Genomic DNA, 20,427 nt, shown 5'->3' on the forward strand with positions numbered 1-20,427 from the left:
GGGTATGGAGTAATGGAGGAAGAGAGTAATGGCGAAGGGAGCGAGAGCAACAGGGTAAGGAATAATAGGGACAGAGAATAACAGAGATAGGGAATAAGGAGGCAGAGAGTATTGGGGTAGGGAATAATAGAGGCAGAGAATAATCTGGAGAAAAAGGAACAGAATAATAAGGATTGGGAGTATTAGCAGCAGAGAGTAACACGGTGGATTATAATAAGGCAGAGAATAATGGAGTCAGCTGCAATAGGACAAAGAGCAATTAGGGCAGAGAATAACAAAGGTAGGATGAAACAGGGACAGATTTAATAGGGACAGAGAGTAACAGGACACAAAGTGACAGAGTAACAGAGTAGCAACTAACAGGACAGGGAGTAATAAGGACAGAGAGTGATGGCGTACAGAGTAATAGTGCAGAGAATAACAGGGGTAGGGAAAATTAGGGGCAGAGAGTATCAGGGGTAAGGAGTAATACAGGCAGAGAGGAATTGGCCAGAGCAATGGGATAACAGGAGTAGGGAGTAATAAAGATAGAGAGTAACAGGAGTGAGGAGTAGCAGGAAGTAATATGGACAGAGAGTAACAGTGTAGAGGCAGAGTAACAGGAAAAGGAGTAATGGAGCAGAGTGTAAAAGGAGGAGTGAATCCAAGGGGAAGGGAGTAACAGGGACAGAGACTAACAGGGGTAGAGTTTAATAGGGCAGTGAATAACCGGCAAGAGGACAGTGAGTAACAGGGGAAAGAGCAATAGAGGCAGACAATAACTTGGGAAGGGAGTAATACCATCAAAATGTAAATGGTAATGGGGCAGAGCATAATAAGCGCAGTTAGTAATAGAGGCAGAGGAGTAATCTCTCCCTTTGACATTAAATGGCATTATTATTACTGAATTCCCCCACCATCAACATCAGTTACCATTGACCAGAAACTGAACTGGACCAACCATATAAATATTGTGGCTACGCAAATAGATTAGAGGCTGGGAATTCTGCAGAGAATAACTCACCTCCTGACTCCCTAAAGCTTGTTCACAATCAACAATGTCAGGACGGTGATGAAATATTCTTCACTTGCCTGAATGAGTGAAGATAAGGAGTTATTGGGCGGAGAGAAATAGAGACAGGGAGTTATGGGAGAACATAAGAAATAGGAGCAGGAGTAGGCCAACTAGCCCTTCGAGCCTGCCCCGCCATTCAATAAGATCATGGCTGATCTGTCGTGGCTCAGTTCCACATTCCCGCCCAGCATCAGATAATGGAGGCATCAAGCAACAGAGGGGCAAGAGAATAGAGGGGATACAGTTTATTTATTAGTCACAAGTAGGCTTACATTAACACTTCAATGAAGTTACTTTGAAACTCCTCTAGTCTCCACACTCTGGCACCAATTGCAGTACACTGAGGGAGAACTTAGCACAGCCAATGCACCTAACCAGCACCTCTTTTGTGGGAGGAAATCGGAGCACCCAGAGGAAACCCATGCAGACTCCTGGCAGACAGTGACCCAAGCTGGGATTTGAACCCAGTGGTTGGTGCTGTGAGACAGGAACCACTGTGCCACTGTGCTCCCCAAGTGACTCAGTAATGGGGACAGAGAGTAATGTGCAACAATAAAAGTAATTACATCTCAAAAAGCTTTTGGAGAACCCTTAAAAGGATGAGAAATTTAACTTCAAAGCTTTGCTTGACTGGGAACTAACATATGTCTGGAGTGATGGTTGAATGGGACTGGAACTTGGAATGGAACAGGGTCCCAAATGAATACTGATGTTGAAATGAGTTGTAGAATCCCAGCTGCGCCTCTATAAATATTCCTCTATTTGGTAACATTGACATGGGCAGCTTCATCATGAAGCCAGCAACACTCACTGTAGCCAATTGTATGGAGATAGTATCTTCAGGAATAAGTGATTCAGACTCATTGCAGTTCACCTACATTTGCAAAACGTAGCATGAAAATGTATGTAATTTACTTGAGATATGATTGTGATGAGAATGAAAAATTTTCACTCCCCATGAGAATTCATTTCTAAAACGATTCCCCTTACTTATCTTCCATTTTTCAGATGACACTTAATTAGGCAGCACATAAATAGTGTACATGAGAGACCCATTTGTTTGTTTTCACCATATACTTAGCGGAGCATAAACTTGTATTTGCTGGAGTATAGAAGATTAGGGAGCAATCTAATTGAGGAGTTAAAAATTATAAAGGCATTTGATAGAATAGTCACAGTCCAGAACAAAGAGGTATATTAGTATTAAAGCTGGGCATACAAATGGTATTAGAAACCAAGAACTCTTTCCTAAAGGGCTCCGACAATTAATACTTTCAAAACTGAGTCCTTATTTGTTAGGTAAAATCTAAAATCTGCCTCTTTGGCCAAGCTTTTGAATATCTACTTATGTAATTGATCTGATTTATTATCATCACATGTATTCATATACAGTGAAATGTATTGTTTTTTGCGCAATGCAGACAAAGAAGGAAAGGAGAGAGCACATAATGTTGCATTACAGTCATAGCTTGAATGTAGAGAAAGATCAACTTAGTGCCAAGGGGTCCATTCAAAAGTCTGATGGCAGCAGGGAAGAAGCTATTCTTGAGTTAGTTGGTATGTGCCCAAAGACTTTTGCATCTCTTTCCCGCTGGAAGATGGTGGAAGAGAAAGTGTCTCGGGTTCGTGAGGTCTTTAATTGTACTAGCTGCTTTTCTTTGGACGGGAGACTGGTTTGCATGATAGATTGGCCTTTGTTCACAACCCTTTGTAGTTTCTTGCGGTCTTGGGCAAAGCAGGAGCCATACCAAACTATTGTACAACCAGAAAGAATGTTTTCTACGGTGCATCTGTAAAAGTTGGTGAGAGTCGTAACTGACATGCCAAATTTTCTCAGTCTTCTGAGAAAATAGAGCCGTTGGTCTCTATATTTCTCAACTATAATGTCAGCATGGGGGGACCAGGACAGGTTGTTGGCGATCTGGACACCATGAAACTTGCAGCTCTCGACCATTTGTCCCCATTGGTGTAGACAGGGGCATGTTCTCCACTACGTTCCCTGAAGTTGATAACGCTCTCCTTCATTTTGTTGATATTGAGGGACAGATTATTGTTGTTGCACTAGTTCACCAGATTCTCTATCTCATTCCTGTGCTCTGTCTTGTTTGAGAACCGACCCAATATGGTGATGTCATCAGCAAATTTGAAAATTGAATTACATGTATAAGGAGTACAGTAGGAGGTCATCTGTCATTGCAGTCACCTTCCTACAGCAAATGACAAATCAAATTTAGGGGAGTCAATGGCATAGTGGTAATGTCACTGGACTAGTAATCCAGAGGCTCAGGCTAATAAATCTTCATGGAACATTATACAAATCCCACCATGGCAGCTGCTGGAATTTTAATTCATTTAATAACATCTGGAATCAAAAGCCAGTTTCAGTAATGCTGATCATGAAATTGCCGTTGATGGTCATAAAAAGCCATTTCGTTCACTAATGTCCTAGATGAAGCCTGCTGATCTGACCCCATTTGACTCCACACCCACAGCTTTTAACAGTCCTCTGAAGTGGCTGAGCGAGACACTCAGTTCAAGGGCAATTAAGGACAAATGCTAGCCCAGCCACTGACATGAAAAAGAAGACAAACAAGCTCTTTGTCATCCAGTTGGATGATTCTTTACACATTATAACAGGGAGTTTGAGTTTAAGAACTGTGGGGTTATGCTGCGACTATACCGGACGTTGGTGAGACCACATTTGGAATATTGTGTTCAGTTCTGGTCACCTCACTATAAGAAGGATGTGGAAGCATTGGAGAGAGTGCAGAGGAGATTTACCAGGATGCTGCCTGGTTTGGAGGGTAGGTCTTATGAGGAAAGGTTGAGGGAGCTGGGGCTTTTCTCATTAGACCGGAGGAGGATGAGACGCGACTTAATAGAGGTTTATGAGATGATGAGGGGGATAGATAGAGAGGATGTGCAGAGACTATTTCCTTGGGTGCTGTAGCTGTTACTAGGAGACATAACTATAAGGTTCATGGTGGGAGATATAGGAGGGATGTCCGAGGTAGGTTCTTCACTTAGAGAGTGGTTGGGGTGTGGATTGCACTGCCTGCTGTGATAGTGGAGTCAGACACTTTAGGAACTTTCAAGTGGTTATTGGATAGGCACATGGAGCACTCCAGAATGATAGGGTGTGGGATAGCTTGATCTTGGGTTTGGACATAGCTCAGCACAACATCGAGGGCTGAAGGGCCTGTACTGTGCTGTACTGTTCTATGTTTCTAATGCTTATACAAATAATAAATTCAAGTGTTCAAAAAAAATTGAATAAATACCACATGTTATTTTAAATTCTCCTATGAATTCTCTCCCTGGCTGCTCACAGTAATGTCAAGAATTTAATGCCCAGAAACTCCAGGATGATCCTGAAAGGTTGTCAACATTAATGATTTGGGATGGCACACTTATGAAAAAGTGTGGTTGAGGGAATTTGGATCTTTCAGGTTTGGGGATATTAGACTATGGAGGGGAACTTTGATGAAGACTGAGCAAAATGTAATTTGCTGCACCCCTTTGCAGCCTGGTGAAAATCAACATTAATGACTGAAGAGGTCATTTAAACAAAATGATTGTGATTTCTTCCTCCTTCCCTCCTCTCTCTTTCTGTCTGTCTGTCTCTCTCTCTCTCCCTCCCCTCCACCTCCCCCCGCCATCCCTCATTTCTTTTTGCAACCAGTTGCAATAGGAAAATGGCATTTGAATCATCTCCTTCTTGGTGTGGATTTCTGCAGCACATTCCAATATGTTAAGGTGTCCTCTCAAGTTTTGCAACAGACTTTTTAAATGTAATCACTGGGTAATTATGGAGAAGTGTGTCAGCCAGCTTTTATGTAGCAAGATCCCCCCAATAGCCGTGATGTTATAATTGGGTCATCAATTGGTCTTAGAGGTTTGGCCAAGAAAAAGAGGGAAGCATGGCTCAGGTACAAGCAGCTGGAATCAAGTGATTTCCTGGAGGTGTACAGGGGATACAGGAGTATACTCAAGAAGGAAATTAGGAGGATAAAAAGGGAACATGAGGTAGCTTTGGCTGAGAATATTCAGATGAGTTCAAAAGGATTTTTTAAGAATATTAAAGGAAAAAGAACAACTAGAGAGAGAATAGGTCCCCTCAAGGACCAAGGTGGAACCATAGGAGAAGGGTGAAGTTCTCAATGAATAGTTCCCTTCTGTGTTTACTATGGAGAAAGACATGCAGTCTTGGGAACCTGGGAAAGTCAGTGGCGATATACTGGGGACCTTTTGCATTACAGTAGAGCAGGTGATGGACCTTTAAAATGTATTAAGGTGGATAAATCTGGCCCTGACCAGGTAGATCCAGGAACACTGCATGAGTCTAGAGAAGAATTTGCAGGAGCCTTGGTTGAGATGTTTGCCTCATTGTTAGCCACAGATGAAGTACCAGAAGATAGGAAGGGAGCAAATGTTGTGCCCTTATTTAAGAAGGGCTGCAAAAAAAATCAGGAAGTTATAGACCAGTAAGCCTAACATCTGTTGTGGGTAAATTACTAGAGAGGATTCTGGAGGGTAAGATATGCAGGCATTTGGAAAGACAGGGGTTGATTGGGAGTAGTCAGCATAGCTTTGTGCATGGGAGGTCATGCCTTACAAATTTGTTGGAGTATCTTTGATGAAGTGACTAGGAAGGTTGATAAGGGCAGAGCCCAGCTTTCACAAAGGGTCATCTGGACTCAAAGCGTCAGCTCTTTTCTCTCGTTACAGATGCTGTCAGACCTGCTGAGATTTTCTGGCATTTTCTCTATTGGTTTCAGATTCCAGCATCCGCAGTAATTTGCTTTTATCCAGTAGTCTATACGGATTTCAGTAAGGCCTTTGATAAAGTTCCACATGATAGGCTGCTCTGGAAAGTTAGATCACATGGAATCCAGAGAGAGCTGACAAATTGGATATACAGTTGACTTAATGGTAGGAAGCAGAGGGTGAAAGGATGCTTGTCAGACTGGAGGCTTGTGATCAGTGGTGAGCCTCAGGGGTCAGTGCTGGTCCCATTGCTGTTTGTAATCTATATCAATGATTTGGATGAGAATGTACAAGGCATGATCAATAAGTTTACAGATAACACTAAAATAGGTGGTATTACAGACAATGAGGAAGGTTATCAAAAATTGCAGCAGGATCTTGATTAGCTGGGGAAGAGGGCTGAGAAATGGCAAATGGAGTTCAATACAGATAGGTGTTGCATTTTGGAAAATCAAATTGAGGTAAAACTTTCATGGTAAATGTTATGACCTTAGGGAATATCATGGAACAATGGGACCTTGGAGTTCAGGAGCACGGTTCTCTAAAGGTGGAATCACAGGTAGATAGGGTAGTGAAGAAGGCATTTGGCATGCTGGTCTTCATCAGTGATGGCATTGGGTATAGAAGTTGGGAAGTTATGTTGCAGTTGTGCAGTTGCAGTTGGTGAGGTTGCACCTGGAGTGTTATGTTCAGTTTAGGTCACCTTGCTATAGCAAAGAAGTTATTAAACTGGAGAGACAGCAGAAGAGAATTACAAGGATGTTGGCAGCAGTCAAGGGACTGAATTATAAGGAGAGATTGAACAGGCTAGGACAAAAAAGCACAGGGGACTGAGGGATGATCTTATAGACGTGTATAAGATCATCAGAAGTGTGAATAGGATGAATGCTCTATGTTCTTCTCAGGGATGGGAATCAAGAACTAGAGGGCGTAGTTTTAAGTTAAAAGGGAAAGAATTAATGGCAACCTGAAGAGCAACTTTTTACGCAGAGGGTGAGACGTATGTGAAATGAGCTGCTGGAGGAAATAGTTGAGGCAGGGACATTGACAACATTTAAAAGGCATTTGAACACATACATATGCAGGAAAGGTTTAGAGGGATATGGATCAAATGCAGGTAAATGGGGTTAGTTTACATGGGCATTTTGGTTGGCATGGACCAGTTTGGGCCGAAGGGCCTGTCTCTGTCCTGTCAGTTCAATGATTCTAGAATCATGGCATCCCTGCAGTGCAGGTAAATTGTGGGATTGATGTTGGTCAGGAAACTTTTACACCCAGTTGAGAAGGCAGGTAAGGCCTTTGTTAAATGTTTCATCTGAAAATGGCGCCTCTAACAGTGCAGCACTCCCTCAATACTCCACTGAAGTGTCAGCCCAGATTTTGTGCTCAATCTCACTTCAGGCCGTTTTCTTAATTTATGTGTACTTTAAGTGTAAAGTCTGCACTGTGTAAAATTCTGGTGGGGTGCCTTATCCAGCCTCTTTATTGAGGCAACTTTTAGTTATGCAAAAATTCAAGTATTGTTGATCAGACCCTAATGGAAATTTTCAAATGTGTTAGCAATCAGTGGTGGTTTTAACGAAAAAAAAACAAAGTTTGTGAAGTTTCTTGGCGGGGAAAAAGTTAAAAATAAAATCATGTGGAGACAAAAGGGCAATTCGCCAAATTTAATCGTAAAACCAACTTTGCACCAACGCTTATCCAGTTTTCACAGGCAAACATCAGATTTCTTGGTTCAGTGTTTCTGAGCTGATGTTGGAGAGTTCTGAGATGGGGCTTTCCCAGATTCTTGTTGTGATTTTATTGTCTACAGAGTGATGCCAGTGTTGTGGAGAGAGAGGGGGGAAGGCTGTGAGTGGGGGAAGGGCCTGCTCATTGGAATATGAAGGCAGCCATGTTAGCTGCTGCCTGAGCCAACGTCACGGAGCAGGGGGAAGAGAGAGAGAGAGAGAGAGAGAAAGGCCGCAGCGGGACGGGAGAGGCGCCCACACAATCCGCGTCCATCCGCTGCCATAGCCGGCTGCTAGAGCGCTGGGCACCGTACGGCTAGTATCATGAGCGGTGGTACTCCTTACATCGGCAGTAAAATCAGCCTTATCTCCAAGGCAGAGATCCGATATGAAGGGATTTTGTACACCATCGACACCGAGAACTCCACCGTCGCTTTAGCCAAAGGTAAATGGCGCAGAGCGGGAGGCGCCGGGCCTAGCGACACCACCCTGCTTTATCCCAATAAATCCTATTTTACAATCATCCCTCACATTTCGATATTTTTGTCGCAGAAAGGCTAATTCTGTTATTTCAATCCCGGGTAGTTTATTTAAAATGGCGGGGTTTGTCAACAAGAGCTCTGTGATCCTGTGTATTTAATTATATTTCAGTCTGATTTTTAATTTAAGTGTTTCCTTTATTTTATTTTGGAGCAAATCCGAAATTTTCTAAAAAATAAAAACAAAGTGGGCGTTCTGATTGGATACGATAAAGAAGTTGGGTGGGGGTTGGGTCGCTTTGGAGACAACCTGCTATCCACATCACCACAAATCAAAAAAAATCCGCTTTACTCTTCCTATAACTCCTCAGCTTTAAAATTAATGGTTTTTGAACTATCCGATATTGTTACTAAAATCAGTTGCACCGTTACTGTCTACATTCATTGCCCCAAGGGGTTCCCACTTTGTGGTATTCATCCCTTATTTCATTTTTTCGCAATTATAAACACTGCAGGCTTCATTTCAAACCAAAATTGTATGCAGAGATTTCTGTGCTTATAGTCCCTAAGTGTTAATTTACAGTCCCTTGCATTTATCTGGTGATAATATCGCAATGTCCCAGGTGCCATTTAGGGTTGGTTACCGCCGGATTACTTTGAAGTTCTACATGTAGAAAGAAGGCTTTTTTTGCCTCAAATTATTTTTGTCTTATTGGCAAGTCTCTCTTTTCTCTGCTTGCTCCTTGTTTTCTTACAAAGAGCAATATCTAAAGCTGTTGTATTTTAACTTAATCTGTGCAGATGTTGGATTGTGAAGGCAGTTTCTTGAGTGGTATTTTAGTTTGAATTCAATTAGAGACTACACTATTTGATGACTTGGGTTAAATAGACATCTGCGATCTCTGCCTTTTATGTTGAGAGGATTTAGTTTAATAGTGATGGTCTTTTGATACACTAACCAGGGAAGCTAGAATGAGTTTTCACATTGGGACCCTTACAAAATGATAAGTTTGTTTCCATAAACAATTGCAGATATTCTGTACTCCAAGAAGACCTTTCTTTCAGTATCTATCTTTGGGTCCTTTGAAGATGGGAACTGGTGATTATCTGTTTCACATATGAGCCATAGACTCTCAGAAGGATGAAATTCTGTCTATCGAATCTGTGCTGGCTCTCTGCAAGGGCAATTTAGCTAGTCCCACTTTCCTTTCCATTCCTTGCTGATTTTGTCTCGAGATGCTTGTCTAATTTCCCCTTGAAAACTGTGCTTGAAACTGCTTGCACCAACCATCCTTTCTGGAAGTGCATTCCTGATCAGACCTACTTGCTGAGTTTTTAGAAAAAACAAGGTCACTATTAGTTTTTTTGCCAATTGCCTTAGCCCTTGTGCCTTCCACCAACGGGAGCATTTTCTCTCTCAGTATATTTTATAGATGTATCATGACTTTGAACACCTCTATCAAGCCTCTTCTTAACCTTTTTTTTCTCGAAAGGGAGAATCACCATAGCTTCAGGAATCTGTTCTCCTAATTGTTTCTAGTAATGAGGGATTTTATCATAAGTGTTTTCTGTATCCTATTGAAACCCTTTTTAAAGTCATATGTGCGGAAGTGGGCAAAATATCTCCAATTGAGCAGCCCCCAGCATACTCTCCAGTTCTATCTTTTATTTTTGTTATATGCTTTTAAACTGTAATATGTCCTACAAGCTCTCCTTTCCTTCCCTATGAACAGTATGTTTTGTCTGTATAGCACACAAACTATGTTTCACAATATACTTATACATGTGACAATCAAATTATCGTAATGTTAAATCAACTCGCGCGTAGATGTCTTTTTGTCTGGACTTGCTAATATCATAGAAACTAGAAGCACAAGTAGGCCATTCAGCCCTTCAAGCCTGCCCTGCCATTCATTTTGATTGTGGCTGTTCACCGAATTCAATATCCTGCCTCCCACCCCACCCCACCCCACCCCAATCTCTTGAGCTATATCTAATTTATCCTTGAAATCAGACAAGGTTTTGGCGTCAGCTACATTCTCTGGTAGTGAATTCTGCACATCCACCGCCTTTGGGTGAAGAAATTTCTCCTTGCCTCAGTTCTAAAATGTTTCCCCCTTATCCTCAAACTATGACAGCTAGCCTTGAACTCCCCCACCATTGGGAACATTCTTTCTGAATCTACTCTGTTAGAATTTTATAAGTTTCTATGGGATCCCCTCTCACTCTTCCAAACTGCAGTGAATATAATCCTAACTGACTTCATCACAGAGGTTTACAGTGTGGAAACAGGCCTTTCAACCCAACTTGTCCATGCCACCCTTTTTTTTTTAAAAACCCCTAAGCTAATCCCAATTGCCCACATTTGGCCCATATTCCTTTATACCCATCGTACCTATGTAACTATTTAAATGCTTTTTAAAAGATAAAATTGTACCCGCCTCTACTAGTACTTCTGGCAGCTTGTTCCAGATACTCGCCACCCTCTGTGTAAAAAAAAATTGCTCCTCTGGACACTTTTGTATCTCTCCCCTCTCACCTTAAACCTATGCCATCAAGTTTTAGACTCCCCTACCTTTGAGAAAAGATATTGACTATCTACCTTGTCAATGCCCCTCATTATTTTATAGACCTCAGCCTCCTACACTGCAGAGAGAAAAGCCCTAGTCTATTCAGCCTCTCCTTATTACTCAATCCATCAAATTCCGGTAGCATCCTAGTAAATCTTTTCTGCACTCTTTTTCTAGTTTAATAATATCCTTTCTATATTAGGGTGACCAGAACTGTACACAGTATTCCAAGTGTGGCCTTACCAATCTCTTGTACAACTTCAACAAGACACCCAACTCCTACATTCAATATTATGACCAACGAAACCAAGCATGCCAAATGCCTTCTTCACCACTTTGTCCACCTGTGACTTCACTTTCAAGGAAGTATGAACATACACCTCTAGATCACTTTGTTCTGTAACTCTCCCCAGTGCCCTAACATTGAACCAGGGCAGGACTTACTCAGTTAATCTATCAAAATGCATCACGTCGCATTTGTCTAAATTAAACTCCATCTGCCATTTGTCAGTCCACTGGCCCAATTAATCAAGATCCTGTTGCAATTGGAGATAACTTTCTTCACCGTCCACTATGCTACCAATTTTGGTGTCATCTGTAAACATACTAACCATGCCCCCTATATTCTCATCCAAATCGTTAATATAAATGACAAATAACAGTGGGTCCAGCACCGACCCCTGAGGCACCACTGGTCACAAGCTTCCAGTTTGAAAAACAGAAGCCAATTTTATATCCATTTAGATACCTCACCCTGGATCCCATGAGATTTAACTTCATGCAAAAACCTATCAGGCGGTACCTTGTCAAAGGCCTTACTAAAGTCCATGTAAAAAACATGGACTTTAGCAAGGACAACGAAGAGATCTTTGTCCTGTAACTCTCCCCAACACCTTACCATTAACTGAGTAAGTTCTCCCTTGCTTCAGTCTACCAAAATACATCACCTCTGCCATTTGTCAGCCCACTGGCCCAATTGATCAAGATGCTGTTGCAATCGGAGATAACTTTCTTCATTGTCCACAATGCCACTAGTCTCTCCTCATGTGACAGACCTACCATCCCAGGAATCAGCCTGGTAAACCTTCGCTTCGCTGCACTGCCTCTACGGAAGCTCATCCTTCCTCATATAAGGACACCAAAGCTGCACACAATATTCCAGATGTGGCCTCACCAGTGCCCTATACAATTGCAGCAAAATATCCCTATACTCAAATCTTCTTAATATGAAGGCCAACATTACCAACACACTTTTAGGGTGGTCTTTTACTGGGAGTCTGAAAGATAGTGTCAGCTACCTGAGTGGTAAATAGTGCTGTCCTCACCAGAATTTAGTTATTAAACACATCTTGACTGTGTGCAAGCAGTATGAACATATATAAACAGAAAAGATCTGAACTTGCAGGCCTCTTGCAAAGGCTCCTGGTAAACTCAGTTTTAAAAACTTATTCACAATTGCTGGATTAAAAATAGCTCATTAATTCACTGGTAATAGTTTGTGACAACTTCCTATTTAATTTTTTGGTTAATTTAAGTCCTTGGACTTCGAGTGCTGGTATGGTTAAGTTTTTGATACCTTGTTTTTGAGGCTGGGAAAGCAAAAGGAAACTTCCTACCTTTGCTCAGGTGGCCTTGGCTGAGATCACATTTTTTTCCCATGTCTTTTTTTTTTGTGTATTGAGCAGCCACTTAACCCATATACTGAGCACTTGCAAATTCTGATTTGGGAGTAAGTCATCGTTCTGGTATTTATTGATTTTGATTTATTATTGTCACATGTATTAACATGCAATGAAAAGTATTGTTTCTTGCCTGTTATACAGACAAAACATACTGTACGTAGAGAAGGAAAGGAAAGAGTGCAGAATGTAGTGTTACAGTCATAGCTAGGGTAAAGAGAAAGATCAACTTAATGCGAGGTAAGTCCATTCAAAAGCCTGATGCAACAGGGAAGAAGCTGTTCTTGTGTTGGTTGGTACGTGACCTCAGACTTTTGTATCTTTTTCCTGATGGAAGAAGGTGGATGAGAGAATGTCCAGGGTGCATGGGATCCTTAATTATGCTGGCTGCACATGAAGGAAACCCACGCAGACACAGGGAGAATGTGCAGACTCCTCACAGTCACCTGAGGCCAGAATCGAACCTGGGGGTCCCTGGTGCTGTGAGGCAGCAGTGCTAACACCATAACATTATGCTGCCTCTTTTGTAAAATCAAGCAGAGTCAGCATGGTTTCATCATGTTCTAAATGTCTTGCTGCATCTTTTTGTTCTGTGCCCAAAGGCAGGTCTGATCCCAAGCACCAGTGAAGCAGGTCCAGCCCAGCTGGAACACGAATTGAATTAAAACCAGTCCGATCCATCCAACCAACTGACCCCCTGCCACCAAGGCTTTTGAGTGACTGTGGCAACATGCACTTTTACATGCATATTGTAGCCTGGTATATGGATAGTAAGGGTAGAGGTTCCAAAGGTCACATGGCTGACCAGGAATTTGTTTCAAGTCAGGATAGTGAGTGGCATGGAGGGGAACTTGCAGTATTGGTGTTCTCACGTGTGTTAGAACATAAGAAATAGGAGCAGGAGTAGGCCATCTAGCCCTTCGAGCCTGCCCCGCCATTCAATAAGATCATGGCTGATCCGTCGTGGCTCAGTTCCACATTCCCGCCCTCTCCCCATAACCCTTAATCCCCTCGCTTATCAAAAACCCATCAACCCGCGTCTTAAAAATATTTAGCGAGGCAGCCTCCACCACTTCAACGGGCAGAGAATTCCAGAGATTCACCACCCTTTGAGTGAAGAAGTTCCTCCTCAACTCTGTTCTAAACCGCCCCCCCTTTCGGGGGCACAGCCTCAAGATAGTCCTACTGTCCTTTCTGAGCGGGAAGAGTCTCTTCACCTCTATCCTATCCATCCCATTCATCATCTTATACGTCTCAATGAGATCTCCCCTCATTCTTCTAAACTCCAACGAGTACAAGCCTAGTTTATTCAGCCTCTCCTCATAGCTCAACCCCCTCAACTCCGGTATCAGCCTAGTAAACCTCCTCTGCACTCCCTCCAAGGCCAAAATATCCTTGTGTAAGTGCGGCAACCAAAATTGCACACACTACTCCAGCTGCGGCCTCACCAATGCCCTATACAGCTGCAGCAAGACCTCCCTACTTTTATATTCAATCCCCCTCGCTAGGTTCTTGTCTTTCTTGGTAGTAGTGATCGTTAGTTTGGAGAGTGCTGCCTAGGAAATTGGTCAGTTGCTGCAGTGCATTTTGGAGATGTCACTCAATGCTGCCACTGTGCATCACCAGCGGGAGGCTAAATATTTGTGCTGGATTGGGTGCCAAACAAGTACGCTGCTTTGTCCTGGATGACATCAAGCCTAAATGTTGGAGCGTTTATCCATGCAAGTGCAGAGTATTCTCTTACACTCCTGACTTGTGCCTTGTAGATGGTGGACAGACTTTTGTGGGTGGTAAGGAGGTGAGCAACATGCCGCAGGATTCCTGGCCTCTGACTTGTTCTTGTAGTCATAATATATATATATGGCTGGGTCAGTTCAGTTTCTGGTCAAGGTAACCACCAGAATGTTGATCTTATGAGATTTGGTGACGGTAATGCCATTGATAATCAAGGGGCAATGATTAGGTTCGTTCTTGCTGGAGATGTTCTCATTGCTCGGCAACTGTGTGCTAAGAATGTTAATGGCAAGTCTGAGTATTGTCTAGGACTTGCTGTTAAAGGACACAGATGACTTGAGCAACTGAGGAGTTGGTAAATGGTGCTGATCATTGTGCAATCACCTGCAGACAATGGTCCCCATCTCTGATCTTTGTTGGAAGGAAGGTCATTAATGAGATGATTGAGCTTAGTCAACAATTCTGAGGAACTCCTGCAGTGATGTCCTGGGATTGAAATTGCTGACCTCTTAACAATCACAACTATCTACCTTTGTGTTAGACTCCAATCAGTGGAGTTTCCCCCCAGTTCTCATTGCCTCCAGTTTTGCTAGGGTTCCATGATGAGGTCAGGAGCTGAGTGACCCTTATGGAACCCAAACTGAATGTCAGTGAGCAGGTTAGTGCTAAGCAAGTGCCACTTGAAAGTGCTGGTGATGAACTTTCCATCACTGTTGATGTTTGAATATCGACCAGTGGGGTGGTAATTGGCCGGATGACTTCGGCAGTTTTCCACATTGTCGAGCAGGTGCCGGTGTGGTAGCTGCAGTGGAACAGCTTGCATAGAGGTGTGACTTGTCCTGGAGCACAAGTCTTCAATACTACTGCCAAATCATTGTTGGGGTCCACAAGTTTTGCAGTATTCAGTACCTTCAAATTGAAGGAATCAACTTGACAGAAGATGTCTGTGATGCTGGAGTCCTCGGGAAGAGGCCGAGGAGGATCATCCACTTATTGCTTACATACATTAAATTAGGAACGGGAGTAGGCCCCTTGAGCCTGTTCTGCCATTCATGACTGATCTGATTGTAATCTCAATTCTATGTTCCTAACGATCCGTGATCATCTTTAACCCCTTGCTTATCAAGGATCTATCTAGCTTTGCCTTAAAAATGTGAAGACTCTGCTTCCTCTGCCTTTTGAGGAGGAGTGTTCTGGAGTGTCTCAACCCCTGGGAGAAAAAATTATCTTAATCTCTCACTTAAAGGGATGATCCTTTTTAAAACAATGACTCCTAATTCTAAATTCTCCCACAAGGGGAAACCTCCTTTGTACATCCATTGTTTTGACACTCCTCAGGATCTTGTATGTTTCTACCAGATCACTCTAGCTCTTCCAAGTAAAGATGGCTGCAGATCAGCATTTTTGCACTGATGTGCTGAAATTCCCCATTTTTGAGTATGGGGCTATTTTTGGAGCCAACTCCTCCATTTGTTCATTTGTCTGCCATGATTCATGACTGGATGTGGCAGGACTGCAGAGCTTACTTCTGATCTGTTTGTCAAGGGGTTGCTCGGGGGCTTGTCCCTTGCATGCTGATTCTGCTGTTTGGCATCCCAGGTAATCCTGTGTTGTGGTTTCACCAGGTTGACACCTCACTTTGAGGTATGGCTGGTGTTGCTCCTGCCATGCCCTTCTGCAATCTTCATTACCATTGGGCCAGTGGATCAATCCTGATTCAATGGTAGAGTGAGGGTATGTCAGGCTATGAGATTGCAGATTGTGATTGTATACATTTCTTCTGCTGCTGCTGATGTTCCACAGCGATTTAGTATGGTGGCTGTGCCACAGAACATAATGGGGGTACCCTCAGTACGAAGGCAGGACTTTGTTGCCAAGGGAATGCACGGGGGTCACTCCGAATACTTTCGTGGTCAGGTGGGGCAGGCAGGTTGATAAGCATGCGGCCAAGTGTTTGTTCCTTCATCGCCTGCAACTGTCCCATTCTAGCAGTTATGTCCTTTGGGGCTTGATCAGCTTAGGTGGTGCTAATGAGCCACTGTTGGTGTTGGATATTGAAGTCCCCCAGTCAATGTGCATTCTGTGCCCTTGTCATACTCCATGCTTCTTCCAAGTGCTGTTCAACATGGAGAAGTACTGATTCATCAGCTCAGGTTTGAAGGCAGGTGGTAAGCAACCGGAGGTTTATTTTTGGCCACATTTGACCTAATGCCAAGAGACTTGATGAGATCCAAAGTTGACGATGAGGACTCCCAGGACAACTCCTTCCCAACTGTGCACCACTGTGCCACCACCTTTGGTGGGACAGGATGCTGGTGTCTGGAACATTTTCTGTGAAGTATGATTCTGAGACTATAACTGTCAGCCTCTGGCATGACTTATCTGAGAGAGAGCTCTCCCAATTTTTGCACAAGCCTCCAGATGTTAGTAAAGAGGACTTGGCAGGATTGGTTCCACTGTCATTTCCGGCACCTCAGTTGATGCCATGTCTATCCAGCTTTATTCCTCAAGATTTCATAGTGGTTTTACGTAACAAGTTTGGCTTGCTCGACCATTTTGGAGAGCTGTTGAGAGTCAACTATGTTGTAGCCCAGATCAGTTAAGGATGGCCGATTTCCTTCCCTGAAGGAAAATCATGAACCAGTTGGGTTTTTACAACAATTGACAAAGGTTTTGAGGCCATCGTTGGATGAGCTTTTCCAGATGTATTAATTGAATTTAAAATCCACCAGGTGCTGTAGTGGATTTAATTTTTGTTGCCAGAACATTAATCTGGGCCTCACCCCATCTCCCCCAAAAACATCTGCTATCTTACTCTTAACCTGTTTTCCCAGCAAAACCGGGTCAATATTCAGGCTGCTAAATGGCATGTAACCTGGCAACTGTGCCAGGTAATGACATTTCCAACAAGAGAGACCCTAATTATGCCTGCTGTCCAATGACTTTAATGTCACTGATTTCTCAAACCATCACCCTGACCAGAAATTGAACTGCCCCAGTCATATAAATGTTGTTATTGCTACAAGAACAAATCAGAAGTTTGGAATGCTGCAGTGAATAATTCAGGTATTTTCCAAATCCTGTTCACAGTCTACAAGGCACAGGTCAGAAATGTACTGCAGTACTCTCTTGCCTGGTTGAGTGCAACTCCGATAACATTCAAGAAGCTTGACGCATCCAGGACAAAATAACCAGCTTAATTTGCAACACATCTGCCACCATAAAAATTTGCTTCCTGCATCACTGACACACAGTGGCAGCAGGTGTCCTTTGTATAAGATGCATTGCAGTATTTTGCCAAGGTGCCTTTGACAGCATCTTCCAAATGCATTACCTTCTAGAAGAACAATGGCAGCACTCACGTGGAAACATGATGTGCAAGTTCCTACTTTGGAAGTATATTGCAATTTGTCAATTGTCACACTGTCAAAATCTTGGAATGCCGTGCCTAATAGCACAGTAGGTGTGCCTACAAACACATGGATGATATTGGTTGAAGATGGCAGCTCAGCGCCATCTTAAACACATTGAGGGATGAGCAGTAAATGCTGGCCATGATTGCTATGTTCACATCCTACGAAAAATTTAAAAAGAGGCATGTCATTTGAGTTAGCACCGTCTTCAGATCCAGCAGTTACTCATCTCTACAAGTGGAGTGATTAAAAGAATTCCTTTGATTGACAGTAGTGTATTATGATGAGCTTAAAGGAATATTAAATCATCCTTCAAGCGGTTTGCAACTTTTAAGTGCTTAAATTGCAGAATGGTTGCCACTACGCAGTAGGAGTCTGGCACACGAGTATTTACAAGAGTTATTCTAGATGCTGAGATCTGAAATTACTGTTTTGTTGAGAGGAAAGTACTTTGCTGAAAGGAGGAAGAAGTTTAATGGAAGACATTTTGAGTTAGAGCCAGAGGAAAGTAATGGTGCAGAAAGTGGCAATTCAGCCCATGTCTACGCAGGCTGGAGAAACTCGTCAGTCAGTTTAATTCCCCTTTCCGGCACCTGATCTGCAACCTTGCAGACTACAGCACCCCAGCTGTAGATCCAGGTACCGTTTAAATGAATTGAGTGTTTCGGCCTCTGCTACCAATTAGGCAGTGAATTTCAGACAACCACCCCTCCGTGGGAAGAGGCTATTTCTCATGTCGCCTCTAAGCCTTCTACCAAACACCTTACATTTATGCCCATGGTAATTGACCCTCAGTTAGGGGAAGCAAGTCTCTCTTGTCTACTCTGTCTAGGTCCCCTCATAATTTTGCACACCTCAATTAGATCACCCCAGTTGCCTCTGTTCTGAGGAAAAGAACCCTAGCGTAACCAGTCTCTCCTCATAGTTCCAATTTTCAAGTCCTAACAACATTCTTGTAATTCCCCTCTGCATTCTTTCCAGAACCATTTCACCCTTTCAGTCATGTGGTGACTAGAGCTGAAAACTCGAGCTCTGGCCTAACCAGTGCTTTATACAGTTCCATCATTACATTTCCTGCCTTTTTGTATAGCTGTTGAATCTATTATTATGTCAATGGTTTGGCAGAGTGGACAGAGAAGTGGTAAATGGAACAAAGACAGAAAATGCTGCAAAATCTCATCAGGTCTGGGCAGCATCTGTGGGGAGAGAATAGAGCCAATGTCTCAAGCCCAGATGACCCTTCAGAGCTTCGTGGTAAATGGAATTCAATTGGGAAAAGTGTGAGGTAATGTATTTGGGAGGGCAAGCTGAGCCAGGGAATACTCAGTAAATGAGAGGATATTGAGAAAGGTAGAGGAAGTGAGAACTTGGAGTGCATGTCCACAAATCCCTGAACGTCGTGTGAACAAAGTGGTCAAGGAAGCACTGCATTCGTCCTAACACCTAATATTTGCTTGTGTCTGCTTAACTCATAATAGTCATGATGTGGAGATACTGGCGTTGGACTGGGGTAAACACATTAAGAAGTCTTAAAACACCAGTTTTAAATCCAACAGGTTTATTTGGTAGCAAAATCCACTAGCTTTCGGAGTGCTGTTCCCTTGTCAGATGAGTGGGAGTTCTGTTCACAAACCGGGCATACAGAGACACAAACTCAATTTACAGAAGAATGATTGGAGTGCGAGCCTTTACAGCTAATGTGAGTGGAGAGAGTGTTAAGCATAGGTTAAAGAGATGTGTATTGTCTACAGACAGAACAGTTAGTGAGAATTTGGAAGTCCAGGTAATTCTTGGGGGTTATAGATAGTGTAACTTGAGGCCGTCCTGTGTGTGGAACTTCATCAGTCTCTGCTCAGCGACTATGCGCTGTCATGTGTCACACAAGCCGCCTTAAGAACATAAGAAATAGGAGCAGGAGTAGGCCATCTAGCCCTTCGAGCCTGCCCCGCCATTCAATAAGATCATGGCTGATCTGTTGTGGCTCAGTTCCACTTTCCCGCCCTCTCCCCATAACCCTTAATCCCCTCTCTTATCAAGAACCCATCAACCCGCTTCTTAAAAATATTTAGCGAGGCAGCCTCCACCACTTCAACGGGCAGAGAATTCCAGAGATTCACCACCCTTTGAGTGAAGAAGTTCCTCCTCAACTCCGTTCTAAACCGCCTCCCCTTTATCTTGAGGCTGTGCCCCCTAGTCCTACTGTCTTTTTTGAGCGGGAAGAGTCTCTCCACCTCTATCCTATCCATCCCATTCATCATCTTATACGTCTCAATGAGATCTCCCCTCATTCTTCTAAACTCTAACGAGTACAAGCCTAGTTTATTCAGCCTCTCCTCATAGCTCAATCCCCTCAACTCCGGTATCAGCCTAGTAAACCTCCTCTGCACTCCCTCCAGGGCCAAAATATCCTTGCGCAGAGAACACTTGCCCGAAGATCAGAGGCCGAATGCCTGTGAGTGCTGAAGTGTTCCCCAACAGGAAGAGAACAATCTTGCCTGGTGACGAAGGAGCAGTGCTCCAAAAGCTAGTGGATTTTGCTACCGAATAAACCTGTTGGACTTTAACCTGGTGTTGTGAGACTTCTTGCTGTGCTAACTCATAATAGTAGTATACTTTAGGTGTAATCTGACCAGAGCCATAGACATATTGATGATTTTTTTTCATGTAACCTATTTCACGTGTTTGTAGATTACACCTGTGATGTTGATGCTCCAGCCTGTTGTACTTGATCTTAAAGCGAAAATTATTGCCTTTTGTGGGGTTTTTTTCATTCATTGGTAACTGCTTACAAGCAACTTTTGTCATCTTTTACTCCCTTTCTCCAAACTAAGCTATGAATCTGTTTCAGTTGTATAGTGTGATTATCGCTTTCTCCTCCCACTTGCAATTAACTAGAAGTTTACAATGCAGAGTGGCTCCCATGTTTTCCCCCCCCCCCCCACCAGAGGCAAACGTACAGTAAAGTTATGTTCTGATTTTAAAAAAAAATTAGGGAATATAA

General features: G+C 43.0%; 1 protein-coding gene across 4 annotated transcripts in view; it reads left to right on the top strand.

The window, feature by feature from the left end:
• The first annotated feature begins 7,746 nt into the window (after positions 1 to 7,746).
• Positions 7,747 to 20,427, top strand: part of LOC145341759 (protein LSM14 homolog A-like) — an 87,281-nt gene continuing 74,600 nt past the window's right edge. For 2 of the 4 annotated variants that reach the window (XM_080186673.1, XM_080186674.1), the window contains exon 1: positions 7,748 to 7,996. In XM_080186673.1, coding sequence (XP_080042799.1) covers positions 7,876 to 7,996 — 121 coding nt within the window. In that variant the 5' untranslated portion in view covers positions 7,748 to 7,875. Of the gene's footprint in view, positions 7,997 to 20,427 lie in introns of all 4 variants that reach the window. The other 2 variants (XM_080186675.1, XM_080186671.1) reach the window with 2 other exon arrangements.

The sequence above is a fragment of the Carcharhinus amblyrhynchos genome, chromosome 4 (genome assembly GCF_965287045.1).
Source record: "Carcharhinus amblyrhynchos chromosome 4, sCarAmb.v2.hapA, whole genome shotgun sequence".
Taxonomy (NCBI): domain Eukaryota; kingdom Metazoa; phylum Chordata; class Chondrichthyes; order Carcharhiniformes; family Carcharhinidae; genus Carcharhinus; species Carcharhinus amblyrhynchos.